We start from the raw sequence: 23,053 nt of genomic DNA, 5'->3' as shown, positions 1-23,053 counted from the left end.
AATGTGTGCGTGTGGGGGGGGGGGGGGGGGAGGGGGAGGGGGTAAGGGGGCAATTTGGGGCTACTGTCTGGGGCTACTGTCTGGGGCCCCATGCAGGATAAAATAACTGGCTTTGGTATTTTGGATTTCTCTGATGGGTACTAATTCCATTGCAAAAGAAATTAGCCGTGACCCTTTTTCAGCTGAATGAAACTATTGTGTGGGTATGTGTGTTGGAGGGGGGGGGGGGCACTTTGGGGCTACTGTCTAGGGCCCCGTACAGGACAAAATAACTGGCTTTGGTGTTTTGTATGTCTCTGATGGGTACTACTTCCATTGCAAATGAAATTAGCCGTTACTCTTATCAGCTGAATAAAGTCAATGTGTGTGTGTGTGTTTGTACGTAGGGCTTATAGGGGGTGGGGCACTTTGGGGCTACTGTCTGGGGCCCCGTGCAGGATAAAATAGCTGGCTTTGGTGTTTTGGATATCTCTGATTGGTACTCCGTCCATTGCAAAAGAAATTAGCCCTGAATCTTTTTAATTGAATAAAATCAACGTCTGTGTGTGTTTATACGTAGGCCTATGGGGGTGGGGCCCTTTGGGGCTACTGTCTAGGGCCCCGTACAGGATAAAATAGCTGGCACTGGTGTTTTGGATATCTCTGATGGGAACTACTTCCATTGCAAAAGAAATTAGCCGTGACCCTTTTCAGCTGAATAAAACCATATTTCTGGGGCCCTTTGGGGCTACTGTCTGGGGCCCCGTACAGGATAAAATAGCTGGCATTGCTGTTTTCATGATAAGTACACCCAAAGGAGCAATATCCACCAACTTTTGTCCGTGACCCCCTTCGGCTGAATAAATCCATTTTTCGGGGTCCCTTTTTGTGGTCCCTAGGCTTACGGTACAGGATGTGACTTGCCAGCAATTCATTTTATTGACCCTTGGCCACATCCCTACATGATGAGACCATCAAAAAGTGTGACCCTTTTCAGCTGAATAAATGCTCTGGGCCCCCGGTCTATTGATCTAGTTGTTTTTAGCGGTGATGACGGCAGAGCATGAAACTTTAATGAGTACAATGTATAGTAATTAGTTCAGTGGCGGATGGGGGGGGGGGGGGGCGCAACCGGCGCACGCTTCCTAAATTTTTCGCTAGAAACAATAAAGAAAAAATTAAATGAAACCCGGAAGTGGCACCAGAAATATTAGTTACGCCCCCCCCCCCTAACAGAAATTCTGGATCCGCCCCTGTTATACCCTGTAGCTGATTTTTTTTTTCCGGTTTTTTTTTCCGCCAAACCTATTATAATTTGAATTGATAGTAGATCAAGCACCTAAACTGTATACACAGCTTTTCGGATAGTTTCCTGTACACTGACAAAATAATTTATGGATAATACCATGTATAGCGTTCCTTATCCTCCGATCTAAGGATAATACCATCTTTACAACACGCACGTAAAATACCCCTTTTTTTTTCAGGTTGTCATCCGTACCGCATGCGCATTCCCGATTTTTCGGGAAAGCTAGGTATATTCTCTAAATTCCGTGGATTGAAAGTCAATCTAATTCATGAGGGACTAATCCAAAATAGGATTGATAGTTTATTAGATTGAAAACTTCAATCCAACGTTTGGATTGGTCCCTGACTACAATCTATCAATCTAAGGAATTTAGAGTATATTTTCGAAGCTCAAATTTGTGGTTATAGGCCTATACCCGACAGGTAGAGCTGCGGATACAGAATTCCATAACTCTTGGTGTCCACTTAATTTAGCAAATGCTTTGACATTCTATTCATTTCTGGTCAGTTTTTCTGTTTGCGTTTTTTACAATTTTTGAACATGAAGTGATGTCTAACTATACATCGTCGGGACTAGAGGCAGTCATCCAAATTACATGAGATAAAACTATATTGATATAAAGGCCTGATACGGCTCCCATTGTTCGGGATGGTGTGTGACCAATACAATTATTTAGAACATGCTTGTGAATTATTCATCTAATAGAGTTTCCAGCGATGTTTTGCAACGCCACAGTGTAACAATCTAGCATTGTACAATATAATCTGGATACTGTAGTTCCCCTTTGGCATGGGATCGTCGAGCAAAATCCAGCGAAGCTGTGAACCATGTCGTGACTTGCATAAATTTTGTCAACATTAGCCATACAACCGCACCCTGGCGAAATGCAAACATTGTCACTTTGAACTGCTGTATGAAGTAGACAGCCGTTCAAGATAAGTGATATTTTACGTACGCAAAGAATAAAGTCGTTACAGTAAGGGGAGGCAAACGAGAAATAGTGACTATCAGTAGAACAGATTTAGGATTGTAGTCATAAATATGTATGGTACCTACACAAGTACATTTAGAGAGCTTAAAAACATATCATAGTAATCCGCATACCACTGACAACACGTAGGTGACCTATGTGGCAAGCTTGGGGAGGCGAGACGTATACCCCTGTATCAAGACGTGATAATAATTTCATAGCATGACAAAAGTTTGAATTTAATCTTGTAGGCATTAGGTTTTGGTTTGTGTGGCTATATTACATTAAAGAAGCAAAGATCTTTTATTATTACAGTGTATTATCTAACATGAATGTGACGTAGGCCTACTCATCCACCGTCATTTACACGGATTTAAATCTATTCTGTGCCATGCCCTATTTACAAAGTCTGCAGGGGCGGCGCAGCCGTGGGGGCCGTGGGGGCTCGGGCCCCCACACTTTTTGTGCACCATACAAAGGAATACATAAGGTGTCATCACTTTGGGCCCCCACACTTTTTTTCAACCCGGAAGTACGTAAGAGGCACTATAACGGGAGGGGAGAGAATGAGCTGAGGACCTTTTTTTTTTTTTTTTTTTTTTTTTTTTGCTTGTCAGCTGAAGAAACCCGGAAGTGGACGGGGAGAGATGAGCTGAGGACCTTTTTTTTTTTTTTTTTTTTTTTTTTGCTTGTTATCTCATGAAACCCGGAAGTGGGCCCCACACTTTTGAAAACAGTGCGCCGGCCCTGTTCTGTACCCTGAATTTTTTTTTGATATTATTTTCACTATCAATTGATCTCTGGATGTATGCAAATTGTGTGAAAACTCAATATAATGAAAATATGAAGTAAGATGAAATATGTTCTTATTGACATTATATTATCCTTTGGGTTTTATTCCCTATAAACCACTATGAGCGTCCACAGATCAGACGTAAAACCTTATCAGATAACACTTTTGGGCGAGCTAGACTCCCACTCAATGATTATAAACCCAAGTACCGGTATATAGAAAGACGCAGGACAGGCGATAAACTCCATGATGTGCCACGATTACATTCTGTAATGTAAACTGGTTGCAACGGGAGGTTGTGGTCCTGCCCAAGCTATATAATATGGGGGGGGGGGGGAGCGGGAGCGAATGAGATTCACGGAGACGTCACACCTGAGAGTCAACACGTAAGATTTGTCAGGCCATATCAGGCAAGCATGAACTTTGCGTATAATACTTATGATAATTTTGAAAATTCTAGTATATTCTATTTTTTTTTTCTGAATACAACTGCGCCCAGGCTCAAATCCTAATCATGTCTGATCAGTAAGGTCCCTATTTAAAAGATAAGTTGTTCAGTCATGAATGGCATTATCTTTAATAAACTAACTGTACACATTTATGACAGGCATAATTTTTATTTATATGAATTTTGTCAGATTTCTTGTGCGCGATCAATGAAAAAAAAAGGTGATGACAACATCACCTGGCTGATTTGCATATTATTCAAATCGGCTGCTCGCATAAATGAGAGAAATGTTCACAATTTCGTAACTAATCCTCATCTTTATCTGATTTCGATCAAGTTTTCACTATTGTGATTATGAATTAAAAAGAAAAAACAAATCTTTTTTGTCGAACATTAAATGGTCCGGAATCCGCCATTCGATTAGATAAAACAGCCAAGAAAAAAATTTGCTGAACAAAAATTCGCCTCCGTCTAGCTCCTTTGCTTTGGTATGACTGTCGAAGCCAATCGTCATTATCAGGAAAATTACCCCTTTCAGTAAAAGGGTTGGGTTCAGGATTGGGGTTAAGGTTAGGGTTAAGGTTAGGGTTAAGGTTAGGGTTAGGGTTACGGTGAGGGTGAGGGTTAGGGTTTGTAAGGGTTAGGGCAAGGGTTAGGGTTAGGATTTAACGCTAGGGTTAGTATCAATGTTAGAATTTGGTTTGTATAAGTCAGGATTATGTTGAGTAAGGATTAAGCTAAGGGTCAGGGGAAATGGCTGGGGTAATAAATTGTCCAGGGGGTATTTGTTATAAAACCACCAATATAGCAGCACCTGTGATAACGTCATGAGCTTCATTTTTGCATCAGTGTGTGTGTGTGTGTTTGTGTGTGTGTGTGTGTGTGTGTGTGTGTGTGTGTGTGTGTGTGTGTGTGTATTTTTGTCAACTTCCGTAGAAGAAGGAGAATCACGGCGAGGATTCATTACTTCATGCGAGGTGTATGTATGTGTGTGTTGGGGAAGAGGGAAGGAGGGCTGGGAATCTAGTTATATCAATAAGATAACGGTGACTTGTATAAAATCTTAGCCTACTGTACAATGTTTTTGTGTATTGCCATCTTTCACGAAAGGTGCATGCATGTGTATCATTATTGTAATAAATTACTCTTTATTAATCTGACCAAGTTTTCAATTTGTATGGGGTTTCTTTTTGTGTGTATTTGTTTTTTGGTTTTTTGTATGATTTTGATACTATCAAATAAAATTCAAATATTTGATTTGAATTGATTTGATTTATTGGTTCCTGCATTATATCATTGCTCATGCAGATACATACACATATATCATATACATTGATGGTACCATACATATAAATGGATATACATAAATATTAATTGCTAACAAGGTATGTTTCTTCATTACTTTTAGAATATACAGCAATACAGTTTCTTCATTGCCTTTACAATGTACAACAGAACATATCAGTGATGCAATGAATAACGCAGAAGGGCTACAGTTGCTTGATTTGCATGCAGCCCTCGTACATAGTACATAACATACATGTATAGGAAAATAGGGGAAGGGATGACTTGCATAGAGATAGGATAGGAGAAAGAAGAGAGGAGAAAATATAGAATACAAAAGGAGACAATGAGTGTACGTGTGGGTTTATAAGTGTGATTTTCTTTTTGTTCCACAAAATAATGAAATTGCATAGACGAAGTGACCCTAAGTCCGTCAATTAACATTTTCGGAAGCATCAGTCTATTTCGCTATTTCGTCATGAGTGAATAAGCAATCATTTTTTTATTGGTAGGCCTATAACCAAATACCACTTTTGTTGTCAGGGGATATGCTGACAAGGAACTTTATGAAGATCACGCCTACTTTAATTTTTACGTCACAGATGCATATCTACTTGAAATAAAAAAAAAAAAACATACTCTGTAGATACAAACGGTTTTTTTTTTGTTTTGTTTTTGTTTTTTTCTGAGTATGCACAAAGTGGAACTCCAAACTGGCTTATCATGCGATGTCGGGTCTCGAATATGTGACGAACGCTTTTTGGAAAGGCCAAACGCTTGCGTGTTTTGTAGTGTTTTTACAATCACTTAAAAACAAATCTTTAAACGGTCGTTACTTCCATATAGGCCTAATTTAAAATTATAGATTTTTTTTTGTTCTATGATAATGTCCTATTATTGTTGATTACTTCCTCATCAAAGTATAACGTGCGCGCTTATGGCCCTGGAAAAACTGATAGTCGTCGATTGCCCGCAAAATCCTGTTTGTACAATTTTGTGGCATCGAGTTTCCTTTTAGGGACCATTTGATGACACTTTTTGGTACTCCGGTAAATCATATAGCGATGCACTTCCCTTGACTGGAAAATCAAACTATCACTCACAAAGTGTCTGTATAGAGGAGGTAATCCTGGGAGCGATGAAAGAAACGAAAGCGGAACTCGGGTCAACGGGGTCATGGATTGGACCCTCGAGGTCTCGTCTCAAATGACCACAGAGGAAAGGAAACTGAAACAGACTGAGAGAAGGGAACAGACTCCTTTGCAGTATAATACAAAGTGAAGGATTCCTGGCAATGAAATGCTGCTCACCGAGAAACAAAAATACACTGAAAGTGATCGATGTTCATGAAAACAATAAGTTAAAGACTACCGATATCAACAATAATGCGAAACACATAGCTAGAAGACACCTGACAGGCCCAAGTAAGAAAACAGGCAAAAAAGAAAAAAAAAGGGAGAAAAAGGCCAACAGTCGTCACGTCGTTGTTGTCGTCGTCACGTCGTAGTCGTAGTCATCATCTTCCACTGGAAGAGACTAAAGCGACGCAACACCCCATTATCATCAAATAAATTCAAATCGTTCCCAAGGCGAGAGACCATAGCATAGGTGACATGTGCATATTCATCTCCCAGTGACTTGAAGCCAACAATTAGAAAAGAATTTCTATCAAAAAAAAAAAACAAAACAAAAACAAAAAACACTGGAACGGAAACAAAATCGGAGACAACAATAAGGCTTGAAATCCATGAAATTCTTCCGTCGACATGTTTTCATTGCAACTGATTAAACAAATTTCCCTACATCGACGTAACAATAAAGCTTTAGCTGAATATTTTCGACACTGCAGGATAGGTATGCAAAGCTGGCAGGATTACAAATAAAGCTCAGAATGAACATAAGAACTGAACTCGACCCTCCATCCTCCAAATTTATGATTTTTTTAATATATAATCACGTCCGTTACAATAAAGAACGAATGAAAATGAATTGATTATACAAACCAGAATGTATTAAATGTTATATTTCTATCTTTGCTACATTTTGAAGTGATGATTATTATAAATACGTCAGAAATTCGTCTGGTTGTGTTATTTGGTGAAAAATGTCAGTAGAGAGATTGCCTTAAATGTACCCAATGTCATGACTAGTTCCAAACATATTACACTACTGCATATGGTTCGATTGATGAAGTGCATACAAGTACTTAAAGTTATGTTGTTTTGAAACATCAACAACCAATCAGAACAGTATATCCGGGACAAACGGATATGCCCATCTGTTGGAATAATCAGCCAATACATCGGCTGAACAATCAGGATAAACATCCGACTCAGGTGATTTCCTCAAAGTGTTTTCGTTTGCTAGACGGTACGTCTGTTTGTAGCAGTGTGTACTCGGGTTGCTTGTGTGTGTGTCTGTATCTGTGGTTCTGTGTGTGTGTGTGTGGGGAGGGGACACGTGTGTATGTTAACTCCTGAATGTAAAATGTGAACGGTTCCAGAAAAAAAAATACATTAATGACTGGAAAATCACACCGGATAGACATATGAGACGAATATGAATGAAAATTTAACGAAAATGATTGACAAAAGACGAAATCAATCCTGCTGTTATGAGTGCTTCGAGTGAGACTGACGAATTTGAACTGTAAATGACAAAAATGTATGCCAAATGACTAAATTGAATAGACTTTATTTGAAAATGAACGACGAAAGACGAATTTGAAAGTACGATTGGCCTATACCCGACATCCTGCGACGAATTTGAAGTAAAAATTTTTGAAATTGAATGAAAACGTTTGAAATTGAATGGGAAAACCTACACATATTTATATATACTCCATTAACCTTTTATATGCCAATGAGTTAATAATTTGCACAAATTTCACACACAAACATATATGGAGAGGTAATCATTGTGGCATTTAGAGGGCTGAAGAAAAGAAGGTCAAACGTATCCCTTTGATATATTCAGATCTACTCACACCGAAGTCAAAAAAAAAAAAATATTCTCTTTCTAGAGGAGCTTGGCCAAGTACTCATCCGATGTCTTGGAAAAGGAAAAGCCAAGGGCTCACGCAGGTAAACAAAATATCTTTTTTTTTCTTTTTTTTTAATGTGCACAATCATCATTACAATGTATGTCATTATGATACGAGTTCAGGTAAGTTTCATAGATCAGTAGTGTCAGGTGGCGCATGTGGCGGAAAGCGCTAGCGATTGTGGTCTCAACGGGGAACTTCCCTAAAAAGACCAAGTCTTCAAAACAACAGCAGTAGCGGAGGCAAACACTCTCTGCTGGGGCAACGGAACTTTTTTTTTTTTTTTAAATTCATGTGTGTGTGTGTGTGTGTGTGTGTGTGTGTGTGTGTCTGTATGTGTGTGTGTGTAGATGTATGTGCGTTGTTGTGCGTATCATCGTTGTTGTTGGTGGTGCTGTTATTACTATAATTATCATTGTCATCATTATTTTCCGTTGTTTCTCCTTTTTTTGTTTGTTTGTTCGAAGAACATAAAGAGAGAGAGAGAGAGAGAAAAAAAAAAAAGAAGAAAATGGTGGTGGTGGTAGTGCAGCCCCTTTAATTACCAAACCGGTTCGCGGTCCCTGCATAGAGCGTACTAATGTGGATTCCTTCCCTCTCTACATCTCGTCGAGGATAGGAATGAAATCAAACGTTCTTGTAAAGCTGATTCCCGTGAATGCACGCACGCACGCACACACACACACACACACACACACACACAAATCATTTGTAGCAGGCCCACACATTTGTGATGTTTGACAAAACAGGACTGTCCGTTATTTATCAATCGAGGCACGGAAGTGTTAATTTTAAAGTTTGTTTTCATCGCAGTATTAAGAAGACTACACCAATTCTTGATGTAACAACAGTGCACGATAACCATAATGATGTCTGATTTTTCTCAAAGATCATTAAAGGGATGGTACAGTATTGGTGGAGATGAGAATTACGCTTTTAACTTTTTGCAAGATACAAAAAAAAACCGCTTATCAAATAGTACATGGCATTCCATTTTAAGAGGAATTAAAAGTTTGTTTGATGAAAATCGTGCTTGGAATGACTGAAACATCCAAAAACAAAGTAAAACAAAGCGATCGTATTAAGGTGGGTTCCACTTTTTATCCAATAAACGTTGAATTCCTCATGGTATTACATGCTCTTTCATGTTTCATAAGAGGTTTCTCACTTCCTCACCAAAAAATGTTAGAAACCTGAAATTAGGTCTAAACCAAAACTATACGATCCCTTTAAAGGGGCATTCCGGACGATTTTCATAATTTCACATCATGTAGTACATAAATCAACAGCTTCATGTATAGATTTGTAGAATTTATTGTGGTTCTTGAGCAGAGAAACAGTACTTTCAAAAACCTTAAACAAATTACACTGAACAAAGATGACGACATAGGAGCCTCACATATCTCAGAAATGTAGCAGTGTCATTCCATTACAATACCGCATGCTTGCAAGCTCACCTGTGTGTAATCTATGCATGCCTTCTTCTTTTGTGCTGCTTCCTTGAGCCACATCTCATGCATTCTTATGGTGAGGCTGCCATGTCATCATCCTTCTTCATTGCAATTTGTTATAAACTTCGAAAACATTCTTATTTTTCATCCCAATCATTATAAATCCTGAAACTCTGTACCCAGTATAACTAATTTATATATGTTCAAATGTAAAAATTTGAAAATCATCCGGAGGTCTCCTTTAACTGTGCATTTCCGATATGTCTGCATTAACTGAATCTACATGGCATTGCATCGTTTTGGGGGTAAATTCCCCTTTCAGTTCCTGTGATTACAATCCGGACCTCGTCACTCCGCAGATAGTTAACTGGCACCAGTAAAATCTATCGCAGGGTTCGTATACAAGGGTCACTCGTCGCGTGAGCATCATTTACCATTTGCAGTTGAAACATAAACTCAGCTAAAGAGCTTCAAAACTGGTTCTAAACTGTAAGGTAGGGATAGAAACAACCAATGTGAAAATGATTATCAGTATAGCAAATGTTAAGTATTTGTTAAATATATAAAATGTGAACAATACTGATATACGTATAATTAAAAAGTGTTTCTAGAACAAACCATCTTCAGTTTTGGTTTATTAAAAAAAATAGTGATATATCCTCATCCTTTAGGCTTTATCGTGAAATTTTTATATGGTAGGATGTTTTGTTATACACCTGACCTGCACATATGCATCAAATGTGGTAACTTAAACTTTCTCTTTTTTAAATCAATGCTCCCAATAGTATATCATTACCTTTAAGGGAGACGTCCCTATGATTTTTAGACTTAAGTTTTTGAACTTGTATAAATTGGTTAAATTGGGAACAGAGTTTCAGAATCCAAAGTGACTGGGATGAGGGAAAAAAATGTTTTAAAAATGCATTACAAATCACAATGGATGGTGATGACATAGCTTCACATTAGAATGCATGATTGCGTGCTCGAGGAACTTTAAAGAGGTATGTGATGTGCATTAACAATATTTATTGTCAAGTAAAAAATCATGTATGCAAATGAACGTATCAAAAGTGAAAAGAAACACAACGGCCCCACCGAAAATTAACAAAAACAAATATGAATACGAAAACATCACATACCATGCTAATCAGTCCCGCTAAAGCCAAAAACCCTGAAACAATAACAATTCAATTAAAAAGGATATACATGGACACAGTAAATGCACGTTCATTTTCTGATCTGATTTATTGCTTGTGTTTTATAGCCCAGTACTTTCACTTTCATTAAAACACACAAGCCACATAGAATGTGCAGTTGACGTTTCCACTCAAAGAGTAAAAAGTTATAGAAAGTTCTTCTCTATCTCTTTCTTTCTTCAGTTCTTTGTCTATCTATTATTTCCTCCTCTCCATCTCTCTCCCTCCCCCCCCCCCCTCTCTCTCTCTAAAGAGTGAGCGGTCCTACGCATTACCACAGCTGCCCAGCTAGTTTGGGTTTTTTTTCCTCACTTTCCCAGGCCAAGGATCAGGATTTCTAAAAACACAAGATAAAATCACAGTTTACTGCGCTGAACCCTTGCACAGATCCGGGAGCAGTAACCGCACATTTTCTGGAGTGACAGCGGAGCTTGAAAGGGCTCTTACGAAAGCTTTTATACTGGCTAGCACTGTCTAACAGAAATCACTTCTCTTAGGAACCACTAAGAGAACAGGAGGCAAAGTTTTGACAGGCTGGGACTCTCCACTGAGTCAAGTTTTTTCGACTGCTTTCTGACGCTGTCTGAGGGCTGACGGTTCATCGTCATCTTCCTATACTACCGACACGACAGATTATCACCCCGCGCATCAGGATGGGGCGTTGGCAGCTTGGCCTAGCTCTGGCTGCTGTAGCCGTGATGATATCAGGAGGAGCTACAGAACCGTAAGTACTTAGTACCATTTTTTTTTTTGTAACCAATTCATCAACCTCGACTTTTGGATCTTCCCTGCTGGAAAGATCACAGTGCCCTACAGTATATCAACAATGTGTTCACACTGCCAGCTTTATAAAAACTCTCGAATTTAATAATGTAAAGATGATTTCACACTGTGGTGTAGTTTTACACAGAGAGTTCACGTAGAAGGTCACACTGTAAATTGATGCTTCACAATGTGCTCTCAATCGTACAGTGCTCGAATTCAACAGTGTGATGTGATTTCACACTGTGTTCACAATGTGTACAGGTTATATATATGTTTCTTTTCCTTTTATGGATTTCTTATGTTTCCTCTTGGAACTAATTTTATCGTAGATTATTAAAAGGTGCGTGAATGTGACATAATTATGCATCCACAAGTGCCAGCAAAAATCAGCACAGCTAGCTATCAGCTTCTATTGGTATCAGCAGAACGTTCGAACTGTCATGTTGTATTCTGTTGCTGGTAATGATTTCTACAGGAATCCGATATAACCATTGGTGTAATTTTTTTTTCTTTTTTTAAATTAAAATCCGATATAAACCCATTGCCATACATTGTAGGCTCTATTTGTTTAATATTATTTTTCAGTTTCACTTATGTTCTCATAGCACTTTATTGATTGTGATCTCTGCTGGAAACTGTGCTATGCATATCTCCAATACGAGATCCTATTGGTTCTGCTAGTTTTTATTGGATTCTTTCATTATAGAAACTAATTTGCATATTTTGTGAAAATGTCATTATATTTCAGGTCTTTACAAAGATAGTTACAGGGCATTTTTTGTTTTAATAGAAGTTGCTGCCCCAAACGGATGTCATTGGACAGAATTCTTTCAAAAAAGATATTATCACACTTTAATATCTAAGAAATGATGAAAAGGAAAATGATTTATTCACCGGGAAGGCAGTGTACAGACATCGTTTAGAAGTGGTATAGATAGCAGAAATAGAAAGGGTATGGTGTCTCTGCAAATATTCTAACCATACCCATGGGCCGATAAGATCTTAATAACCCCCCCCCCCCCCTTCTCGGGACCATACATAAAGCGTCGGATGGGAGGGTCTTCAACTAGGAGGTGGAAGAGAACCCTCAGTTTGCCAAAAACACGGACAGAGGGCTCAACCATAGAAGTTCGCAGTTCTGCTGCCTTTTAGCCTATCCATGTTAATTTTCGAAGCCACTCGGTTTCAAACAATAAATCAAAATGTAGATAAAATCATTTGCAGTCAATTTAGCACACATGTTTATGCTTTGGTTCTTTCTTCATTCTTCTTCGACATAAATATTGTTTTGTAAGCATCATTACACTTTATATTTTCGTATTCATTTCAGAGACTATGGCAACAACTTTTTTTTTGTTTTGTTTTCATTCAATGTGCTTATTGAGTTAGTCTCCCAGTCCGTAGATAGTGCATGTGGCCACAACTTATCTGGCCGTTGAGCGCTTTTATTCCGAGTATGTCGGCCAGTTCTATAGGACTCTGAGTCAAGGTTATGATTATCATTAATGTTCCTATAATTCTTTCTCTGTCTTCTTGAAATATACGTCTGTATCTAACATGTGCTGTCATGACTGTGAGAAGATGAAGTTAGTCTGTAGTATTGGTACATGACAAGGCCTATATGTAGGGCCTATGAAAGAAACGAACACAGAACAACAAACAACAAAAAGTTATATCGGGTCAAAAAGTGATACTTTTACTGCTTAACAGTGTGTTGATGAAACAATAAGTCACATACAAATGCACACACTTAAATGTTCTCACCTATTCAAGAAAAAATAACATGACCTTAATTTGAATCAAAATGTTCGGAATTTGACTGCCCATGCGCGAAATTGAATGTCTCAAGTACTCTTTTCGGGGAGTGGTGGCGAATTTGAATGAACGTAGGTACCAGCCAATGTGAATGCCCTTTTTACGAATTTGATAGCCACATGACCGAATTTCATTGATCGAAATGCTAAATTGAACGCACAAGTGGCACATTTTGAATGACAGACTGTGCGATAACGTGAGGTTTTTGCTAAATTGAATGAACGTTCTATCAAATGGACTGACCAAAAGTTCGAAATTGGTCGGGAAAACCTATATTATATATTGAGATATCTTTGTGATTTTGTATTTGTTCAACAGGATTTGTGGGTAAAGGGGTCTATATTGATTATCAAAAGTTTTTAATGTAGGTTCTACAGACCTAGAGCATTTCTATTGGTTTCCCATGTCTTATTTTCCTTTGATATAGGTTTTCCTGGCCAATTTCGCACTTTTGTCAGTCCAATTTCTTAATGCTGCTTTCAGTTTAGCAAAATTTAGCGTACATGACATGTGCGGTATTTAAATCTTATGATTTATTCATGCAAATTCATTTTGGAGCATTCAAATTACCTTTTCTTTTTTTCCTTTTTTCCCGTTTTTTCCTGTTATTTTATTTCATGTCAGTTGACATTGGTTTCTTTGATTTTGTTTCATATGTTTGTTTGCAGTTTCATGAAGTCATTATTCGTTTTCTTATGTATTTTTGAGGGTCCCATATCGTACAAGCTTGGCCTTTTAGTGAGACCCTCCATTTCATTCCCATCCGTGTAATATGCATATGTATATACCTTATAATGCAATTATGTTGTTACTCACGATTACATGATTGTATTTTGTTAATGTACGTTTTTAAAATTACTACAAATATGTTTTGTTAATGCATTGTATATAATTTTCCCTGTTTATATCATGGAAATGAAAATAAAAGTTGAATTGAATTAAATTGAATTAAATATAACCTCATTCTAATTAACACCTTTTCAATTTAAATAAAAAACACACTATTTCGTTATTCGTTAATTAAATTTAGAAGGATATGATCACGTGATCACGTATCTCGTTCATTCGAATTCATTTTTGGGCATCCAATTTAACATCTTTTGCAGTCAGTTTAGCACATTTATGCTTTGGTTTATTCTTCATTCTTCTTCGACATAGTTATTGTTTAGTAAGCATCATTACACTTCATATTTTCGTATTCATTTTAGAGATTTGGCAACATCTTTTCCTTTTTTTTTTAATGCGTTATAGAGTCTTTCAGTCCGTTTAGCCCTTTATTCCGAATGTGTCGGCCATTCTAGGAAGTCAAGGTTATGATCATCAATGTTTCTATAATTCTTTTTCTGTCTTCTTGAGATATACGTCTGTATTTAACTTGTGCTGTCATGACTGTAAGAAGATGAAGTTAATCTGTAGTATTGGTACATGTAGGCCTATATGTATGAAATAAAACGGGAGTCATAGAACAACAAACTCGAATTATATCGGGTAAAAAAAAATGATACTTTTACTGCTTAACAGTATGTGGATGAAACAAAAAGTCACATACAAATGCACACGTTTAAATGTTCTCACCATTACAAAAAAGAAATAACATGGCGTTAATTTGAAAAAAAAAATTGGAATTTGACCGCCCATTCGTGAAATTGAAAGACTCAAATACCCTTTTCTATTTCAGCTAGTGGTGGCGAATTTGAATGAACGTAGAGTACCAGGCAATTTGAATGCTTTTTTTACGAATTCGAATGCCACAAGTGCATTGATCGAATGTTGAATTGAACGCACAAGTTTCAGTTTTGAAAGACAAACTGTGCGATAACGAGTGTTTTTGCTAAATTGAATGAACCTTCTATCAATGGACTGACAAAAGTGCGAAATTGGCCTATGATACAGTTTTATCTTGATTATGGGCTTTTCGACCTGGGAAGGCGATTATTAATGTTTTTAAGTTTCCTTAACAAGAAAAAGAAGTTATGCAAAAATAAAGATAGAACAGGGAAACTGTCATCACTGATTCGTTTACAATCGTTATGGAAGGTAACAGTTTTACATCTTGGAGTCAAAGGGGGCCTAAGCTTCCGATCCTAGCAGAATCCTCGCCAGAGGCAAAATGACATCAGGCAGGGAAATCAATCACATAAAAGGACTACATACAACAGGAACGGTCATGGGAGGGCTGGGGACACAGAACAAAGAAAACAAAAGGGAAGGGTTTGAGGTCATGGGCAAGGAGCGAAACAGATAAAGGGAGGGGCTTAAAAGCTGGAGGGTGGACAGACAAAAGGCTGAGGATGGTCAGTGATGACCAACGTGACCGAGAGGACAACCTGTGATCAAACAAGATAAGGAACAATAGAGGGATAAAGAAAGGAAAAGAGTGAAATAGGAAAAGCAAGAGTGTGTGTGTGTGTGGGGGGGGGGGGAGGGGGAGCAAGCAGCGAGCCCAATCAACAAATTTAATGAGAGTCAATCAACAAATGCAAGTTACCAAACAGATCAAAGTATATAAATATAATAATAATAATACTTTGATCTTTAATAAACAATATATACAGGGCTGGTCACTATCGGATAAGCAGTTATCACCAGTTTTTTTTTTCTTTTTTCTTGTTTTTTTTTTTTTTTTTTTTTGCTCCTGCTAGTTTTATATCTTTTCAAAGAAGGAATCCAGCACGAAATATCATTCATAAGTGAAGCCCATTTCAATTATTTTTTGTCGTTGTTGTTGAAACTACTAGACTTGGAATTTGTCAACACTGACAAATTAGGTGATCCGATCTATTCGGAAATCAATGATTTGAGTCCTGATCCCAATAGGCATGACCATACAAGTTTCATTTGTGTTTAGGGACATTGGCCGTGTGATGTTTGGATTCTCATTTAGAAAATGGAGTCAAGATCTGCCATCTTTGGTACCAAATTCCGTAACGAAGATACAGAATGAAGTATATTTGACCTTTGACCCCACTTTGCACACCCAAGATGGCATTTGAGCAAAAAGTGATTATTTTGTGAAGTGATTATTGCGACACCGTCTATACGTGTGCAAAACATGGCAAAGATAGGACAGGTATTTACCAAGATACAGGATGAAATGTTTATGACCTTTGACCCCAATTTACCTGCACAAGACAGTGTCTGATAAAGTAGCTTTTATTTTATGAAATGGGGTACTTGAAATGGACTAAACATGTGCAAAATATGGGGGTTAAAGGGCATATTTTTCTTGAGCTATTGCAAAGAAAGTCACAGAAAAAAAGACATATTATCTCCCGACATTGAAGCTAAGCGTCAATTTCAACCAGGTCTTTGGACGTAATGCCGATCACATGAACGATAGCCCAAAGTTTCATCTACACATATCAAAATCTGGGAGAAATTCACGGAAGGATAAATTAGCTAGTGCTCGATAAAGACAATCATGTCATTTTTCATTTCCAGAAAAAAATGTACTCCCAAAGTGATAAAGAATAAAAAAAGCGTCCGACCAAAGCGTCGTTATTTTACAAAATGATACATCTATCGAGGTCCATGTGTGTGCAAAATATGACGGTGATACCATATACACTAATGAGATTACAGAGTGAAGTATATTTGACCTTTGACCCCACTTTACACAGCCAAGATGGCATCTGAGCAAAAAGTTGTTATTTTGTGAAATGATTCTTGCAACATGTTCCTTACGTGTGCAAAATGTGGGAAAGATAGGACGTGTATTTACCAAGATACAGGATTAAACACTTTTGACCGTTAACCCTAATTTACCTACCCAAGATGGTGTCGAAGGAAGTAGTTGTCATCTTATGAAATGATGTTCGTGACATGACCTAAACTTGTGCAAAATATGGGGTTGATAGCCATTGTTGTTGTTGATCTATTGCACAGAAAGTGGAAGAAAGAAAGAAAAATAAAGAAAAAGTAGAAGGTATTGTATAGAAATTTGAAGAAGAAGCATTAAAAAGATAAACTTAGGAAGGGAGAATAAGTATAACTAAAGAAAAGGAAGAAAAAAGTGTTAAAAAAAGCAAAAAGCAGGGGTGAGGCTCGAACCTGGGACCTTTAGATTAAAAGTCCGATGCGCTATGCACTGACCTATTTCATCCCCCATAGGCTCTGTGTATTAAGCAAAATGACGCTACATCGAAGTCAAGTGCCAATTTCAACCAAGTTTTTCAGCATGATCCCGACGTCGTATGAAAAAATGGAGGTGCAATTATGATAGATCAATGTCTCAGATACAACATATCAAAATCTGGGAGAAATTCACCGAAGGATAAGTGAGCTAGTGCTCGAAACAGATAGTCATGTCAATTTTCATTTCCAGAAAAACTGCACTCCCGTAGAGGCACGTAAACTGGTCAACTTTGACAAGGTTACTTTCAATCCATTTTTACGAGGTGATGAAGACATCCAATCAAAATTTTGATATGCATTTATGAAAGAACATTTAATAAACTACAACATACTGAAATCTGGTTGAAAATCGGCAAAGAATAAGTGAGATATGCTCGAGTAAACTTGAAATTCGACGACGTCATTTTGAAATTTTACTTTTTTTATTTAATTAAGAAATTTGATATCTTTTTATCATTTTTCCAGCATTGCCAACCCATGAAATGACATGTACAACTTATCAGCTTTCAGAATATGTAAAGAAAATGGGGGATCACCGTCCATCCTGACGAGTAAAATCGGATTTAAATTTGGCGGTTTTTTTGGCATAGGTGCACTGTATATAGCCATTGACGCGCGCGCGGAATTTCAACTTTGACGGCCCCTTATGACATCATATTGAGTCGGATTGACTTGAAACTTAGTAGAATTATTCCTTTACAATTTAGACATCCGATCCATGTGAAAAAATGGGAAATGTACGCGTCCGTCTATTTTTTTCAATTTTTCAAAAAATGTTCCAAATGATCTGAAACGTGTGCCAAAAAATTTTGAGCTCGATTGGAGCATGTAAATATTTCAACCCGCGCGTACGCGTACGTTTTAAGTGTAGAGATGAATTTTGAGAATATGAGTAGAATGAGCTTGACTTGAACTATATGAAACGTAAATTTCATTGAGAAATTCCATTCCATTAATGAGATATGAATAAAAATGTGATTTTCATATAATGACGTCATAGTGACGTCACGGTCGACTGATCACAATGATTTTACTAGATCTGTCGTCTTTCGGGCATGATACATATGGTATAAGTTTGAAATTGATAGACAGAGGGCTTTTTCAGCTAATCTCTACACAACTTTTGAGGAGAAAAAAAATCGAATTTCGTATCAAATTTTTCGAAAGATTGCATTAAATATTGTACACTTTCTCAGCAAAACTTTCCATAATGTAGAGCCCATTTTTTTTTTTTAGATATATATATATATATTTTTTAAGGCGGTTATGCTGATAAAAGTTCAGCCAGTTGTCTTGAAAAATTAATGAGGGGCCATTCGAACAAATAAAGGGCACCTCTTTTTCTTTATTTAGGCAGGATTGAGGAAGCTATGACATATTTGTTTTGTCTTTTTTAGCCTTAGACGTAGATAATGCGGTGATATCATCTCCCAACAAGTGAATCGTGCAAAATAATCCCCCCCCCCAAAAAAAAAAAACTTCTCATTTTTTTTTTTATAGACCAATTGACGTTATTGCCTTATAGTCATCGTTGCTGTGAGTCGATACAACTCTAAGATGTTGCCAGATGTCAAAGGTTAATATCATCATTAATGATGTCACGTCCCCGTGCCATTTTCAGGATTTTCTTCGTCACTGCACCCGAAGTGCTTCGGGTAGGCGTCGACGAAAATGTCTTCCTGAGTATGTCTGGAGACGTGGCTGAAGATGTCTCCATGTTGGTGTATCTGACTCTGCCGAATTCAGACGAAAAATTTATCCGCACTGCGGTTACCATTCCTAATTCAGGTAAGACGTTGTGTCGATGTTTCGGGATGCTCAGTTATGGGGCTGTGTATTTTGTTATAGGTGATACATATAACAAAAACTGTCGATTTTTTTTTATGTCAGCTGGAGATACATGCATAGCGCAACTGTGAAATAATGTTGTAGTAACACAATGTCAGTTTGGTAACGACGAAAAGTTGAAATGTAACCATAAAACTACGCTGGAGTTATTGCAATCGCAGAGCATACCTGGAACCCATCGCTTTTGCTACGTGTTTGTGTGTGTTTTTTTTAACCCCATATTTTCAAAACCTGTACCCTTCCGTGTGATTAACTTTGCTCTTAAGCCAATTTTAACTTGGTGTTCTTTTGCTAACTTATGTCAATGCGAGAGAAATCAACTTCATGTTTCACGAATATGAATTCAAGAAGTGAAGTTAAGTGAAATAACATGAGCCTTTTATTTGAAACTCTCGCCATCGCCTCTGTTGACCAGGTCCAAGGTCAGTGACAACGACCATTAGGATTGAGCCCAGGGACCTACGAGCGCGTGTTTCCCAGCACCACGTGAAGCTGGGCGTTACGTCTCAGAATTCAAACTACCCATTTCAAGACGAGCAGAATGTGCCAGTCACCTTCCAGTCTGGATTCGTGTTCATCCAGACAGACAAGCCCATCTACGTACCGAACTCAGAGGGTACGCTTGAACCTTTATAATACGACGCCGAAAGTACCTCTCACATAATATTATGACTTCCTTTTTAGAACTAAGATTAGGCCTCGAAACAAAGAAAGAAAGAAAGAAACAAAACAACAACAACAACAACAACAACAACAGAAGTACAAGGATGCTGTTAACTTAAAGATAGAGAGATAATACGGGTCCTAACTGAGTTAAGATAATGAAGATAATGATAATTACGGCTTTACTTATTCTAGGATAGTCCAGAACTTTTGTTTTGGTGTTTTCTATTGATAGTTCTTTTCCAGAGGGGCCAACATTCTACATGCTTTGTCTTTTCAGTTGGTCCCTTCATCTTTCGAATTTTGTGTATAGTTTATCTCTCTCTGATCACTCAGTATTCACGGCAATGTATAATTATCATAAGGTTCCACAACTATTATAGTATTATTCTCTTTATGTCACGTAGTTTTACTTACCTTATTCTTGGTTACCGTAGAAAGTGATGGGTATAATGTTTTTGTCTAAATAAAATGAAATAAACATTTGAATTGAATTGTAAATTGCTTGGTCAATGGCAGCTCTTGCCGGAAAACTGCTTTTATATTCAAATTCTTTTTCTATGAAAGCAGTTTATCCAAAAAAGAAAAGGCACTCTAAGCATGTGATGATAATTGAAACCGATGGATTGAATGGAACATTCCGCGAGTGATTTTCCTTTCTTCTATTTCATATTTGTAATGTTGCAATGACATTACAAAATGTGTTGCGCCTTCGATACAAGACATTGACGCAAGATACCATTCCTCCATTTATTCTCAGTAAAAACCAATGTGATTTCCCTGGATCAGAATATGCGGCCGTCCACCCGAACGGTAAGTGGTCTTTCAGCAGATATCAAACACGGATGATGCACTATGAGGAGGCTGAAATTTTCTTATAATGTAGCTATAATTAGAATGCCACTTGCTGAACAACTTTACTTAGGTAAAATGTATACCAAGCTCTTCATTTGTTCTGCTTCCTTGAGTCATAGACATGCAATCATGCCATTTTAAGTGAAGCTACTATTTCATCGTCCCTGTTCAATCATTGCGATTTGCTGTGAACTTTAAGAATATTCATATTCCTCGACCTGGCTACTATAAATCCTGAAAATCTCTACCCACAATTGCCTATTTGTTGATTGATTCAAATCCAAGCGTCTGAAAGTCATTCAGAAGTGGTTGTTTTTGTAACAAGAAATGGTTGAATGCTATAGACCTTCTGGTTTTCTTTGTATTCTATTCATGCGGGTTTAAAAAGGAATTTAACGTGTTAAACATACCCAAGCAAAATTACCATTACCATATTCATCTTTCTAATGAAAAGTGCCGTATGAAGTCAAGTACACATGATATGTCATCTTGTGATATATCATCTCTTCTTGGTAAAGCTTCACGTTGAAGTAAAAAATCCGGATGGGATCAGTGTGAAGCGATTCAAGGAAACAGCAGCCGGGCCCAATGGGTTTATCCAAGATCTATTCGAAATTCCGTCGAGGCCAATGTTCGGCATCTGGACTATCGTGGCTTCTTACGGACATAATGTAAGTAAATGTTTCCTGATATCCCGAGGAAGCTAGAAAAGACACACACACACACACACACACATGCTTATATTATATCATATAACTATGTATGTAAAAGTATGTATATAGGGTTTATTATAACTGTTATTGATACTTCACGTCATCTGGTCATCATGGGACAAAAATATCTTTAGACACAAGGTCTGTGTAATCAAATGTCAGAATGCAAGTCGGCTGGACTGTAATTTCAATATCGACAGTGATTTATTGTTGATTTGTGTCATGCAATAACAGTAGATGACATTATACGAATCTGTTTGATTGGCATTGATTTTATTTATTTTCTAAATTTTATTTGGATATGCTATTTTTTGAGGGTGAGAGGCAACAGTTTGAAATTGATATTGTCATTTTTCTAATTTTAGACTAAAGTGGATGCCATTGTGGGAATTAGTTTCTGCAGTCCTAATTACTTATATCACTTTAGGCCTGTAAAATACCGGTGTTGCTGAAAATCATGGTTAAAATAATGCATGCTTACAATATTGATGAATCATTGTACTAGAAAACTATTTTTCCCAACCGGAAGGATTACGCTATAATTTTACTTTTTTTGCGCTCACACTAATCCGTACCATAATAGCCAGCACTATTTTCATCACCCTCTTATACCAAAATAATAACACATTTGATAACATTTTGCTCTCAGTTTCAGCTGACGACTAACGTGACTTTTGAAGTCAGAGAGTATGGTAAGTTTTCCAGAAGTCCTGCAACATTATTGTCTCAATCCGTATATTCACTGTAATCAAAACTGGATCAACTACCGATTAATAACATGAGAAGAAGAGTGACAAAATATAGAAGGTCGTTCTTTGTTCCTTTTTGTTACTACAATGAATACATCTTTAAATCCGTATAATTCCTTGAGAAATTTGATACCCATTGCTCTTTATGTCGAGAAAAAAAAATTGGCCAGTTAACTGAGGTAGAGTGCTTTACTTTGATACAGTATTGCCGACTTTCTCCGTGACCGTACAACCTAGAACCGGATACATTCTGCAGGGAACCCAAAGTCTTGAGGTAGACATTACGGCCAGGTAAGTTTTTTTTTTCCTTCCTACATGTATATAGCTGTGTATTATGCAGGTTCAGGTGACTTTGCATGCACCGCATCCTTCGTTTTGACGGTATCCATGCAAACTAGGTCATGCGACTTTGCTTCTGCTAAACAGGAAATATCAAACACTGTTAAACTTCAGGTGACTCGACATTTGCTTCTGGGACAATTGCTCCGGTCTTATTTATATTGAAGTAGCTCTCTACGTCGTAATTTGAATGAAAAACTCAGACGACGCAAACTATAAATAGATCGACTTGACGCGCGTTTTGCGCATGCTCTGAAAATTTTTTCCCCTCTGAACGTCCCGTCGCGAAAATATTAAGCTCCCTATTACCAGCACATGTACATATCCCCAGAATCCGAATTTGTCAAAACCCCTTTTTTTCAGACCCCTAAAGACTTTTGAAAAGTGATCATTATTTTTGTCTTCAGTGTCTGCGCACTCAGGCACGACTCAACCGGCCACTCACACATTCTCACAGAAGTTAGTCATTTAATGTTAGTCAATTAATCTCTGACCGGCCATCTTTTCAAGCTATGCTTACAATGGAGGCCCTCTGCATAATCGCTTCTTAAGTACAATATTGTTATTGTAATCCCTGCATACTGTATTATTATACCATTAATTTCCTTTTATATCGTTGTTTATGCAAGTAAAACGACTCTGTTTTAAATATACTTTGTATGTTTCCAACATGTTCATGATCATGTAACTTATGTATTT

General features: G+C 37.5%; 1 protein-coding gene across 1 annotated transcript in view; it reads left to right on the top strand.

Moving 5' to 3' along the window:
* Window positions 1-10,980: 10,980 nt before the first annotated feature.
* Window positions 10,981-23,053, top strand: part of LOC140240971 (A.superbus venom factor 1-like) — a 78,582-nt gene continuing 66,509 nt past the window's right edge. Inside the window, exons 1-7 of the mRNA XM_072320744.1 lie at window positions 10,981-11,197; window positions 18,809-18,975; window positions 19,451-19,651; window positions 20,459-20,511; window positions 21,072-21,224; window positions 21,916-21,958; window positions 22,219-22,306. Coding sequence (XP_072176845.1) covers window positions 11,127-11,197; window positions 18,809-18,975; window positions 19,451-19,651; window positions 20,459-20,511; window positions 21,072-21,224; window positions 21,916-21,958; window positions 22,219-22,306 — 776 coding nt within the window. The 5' untranslated portion in view covers window positions 10,981-11,126. The remainder of the gene's footprint in view (window positions 11,198-18,808; window positions 18,976-19,450; window positions 19,652-20,458; window positions 20,512-21,071; window positions 21,225-21,915; window positions 21,959-22,218; window positions 22,307-23,053) is intronic.

Source organism: Diadema setosum, chromosome 17 (assembly GCF_964275005.1).
Source record: "Diadema setosum chromosome 17, eeDiaSeto1, whole genome shotgun sequence".
Taxonomy (NCBI): Eukaryota; Metazoa; Echinodermata; class Echinoidea; order Diadematoida; family Diadematidae; genus Diadema; species Diadema setosum.
Note: the sequence above shows the minus strand (reverse complement) of the source record. Positions and strands in the feature narration are given on the sequence as shown.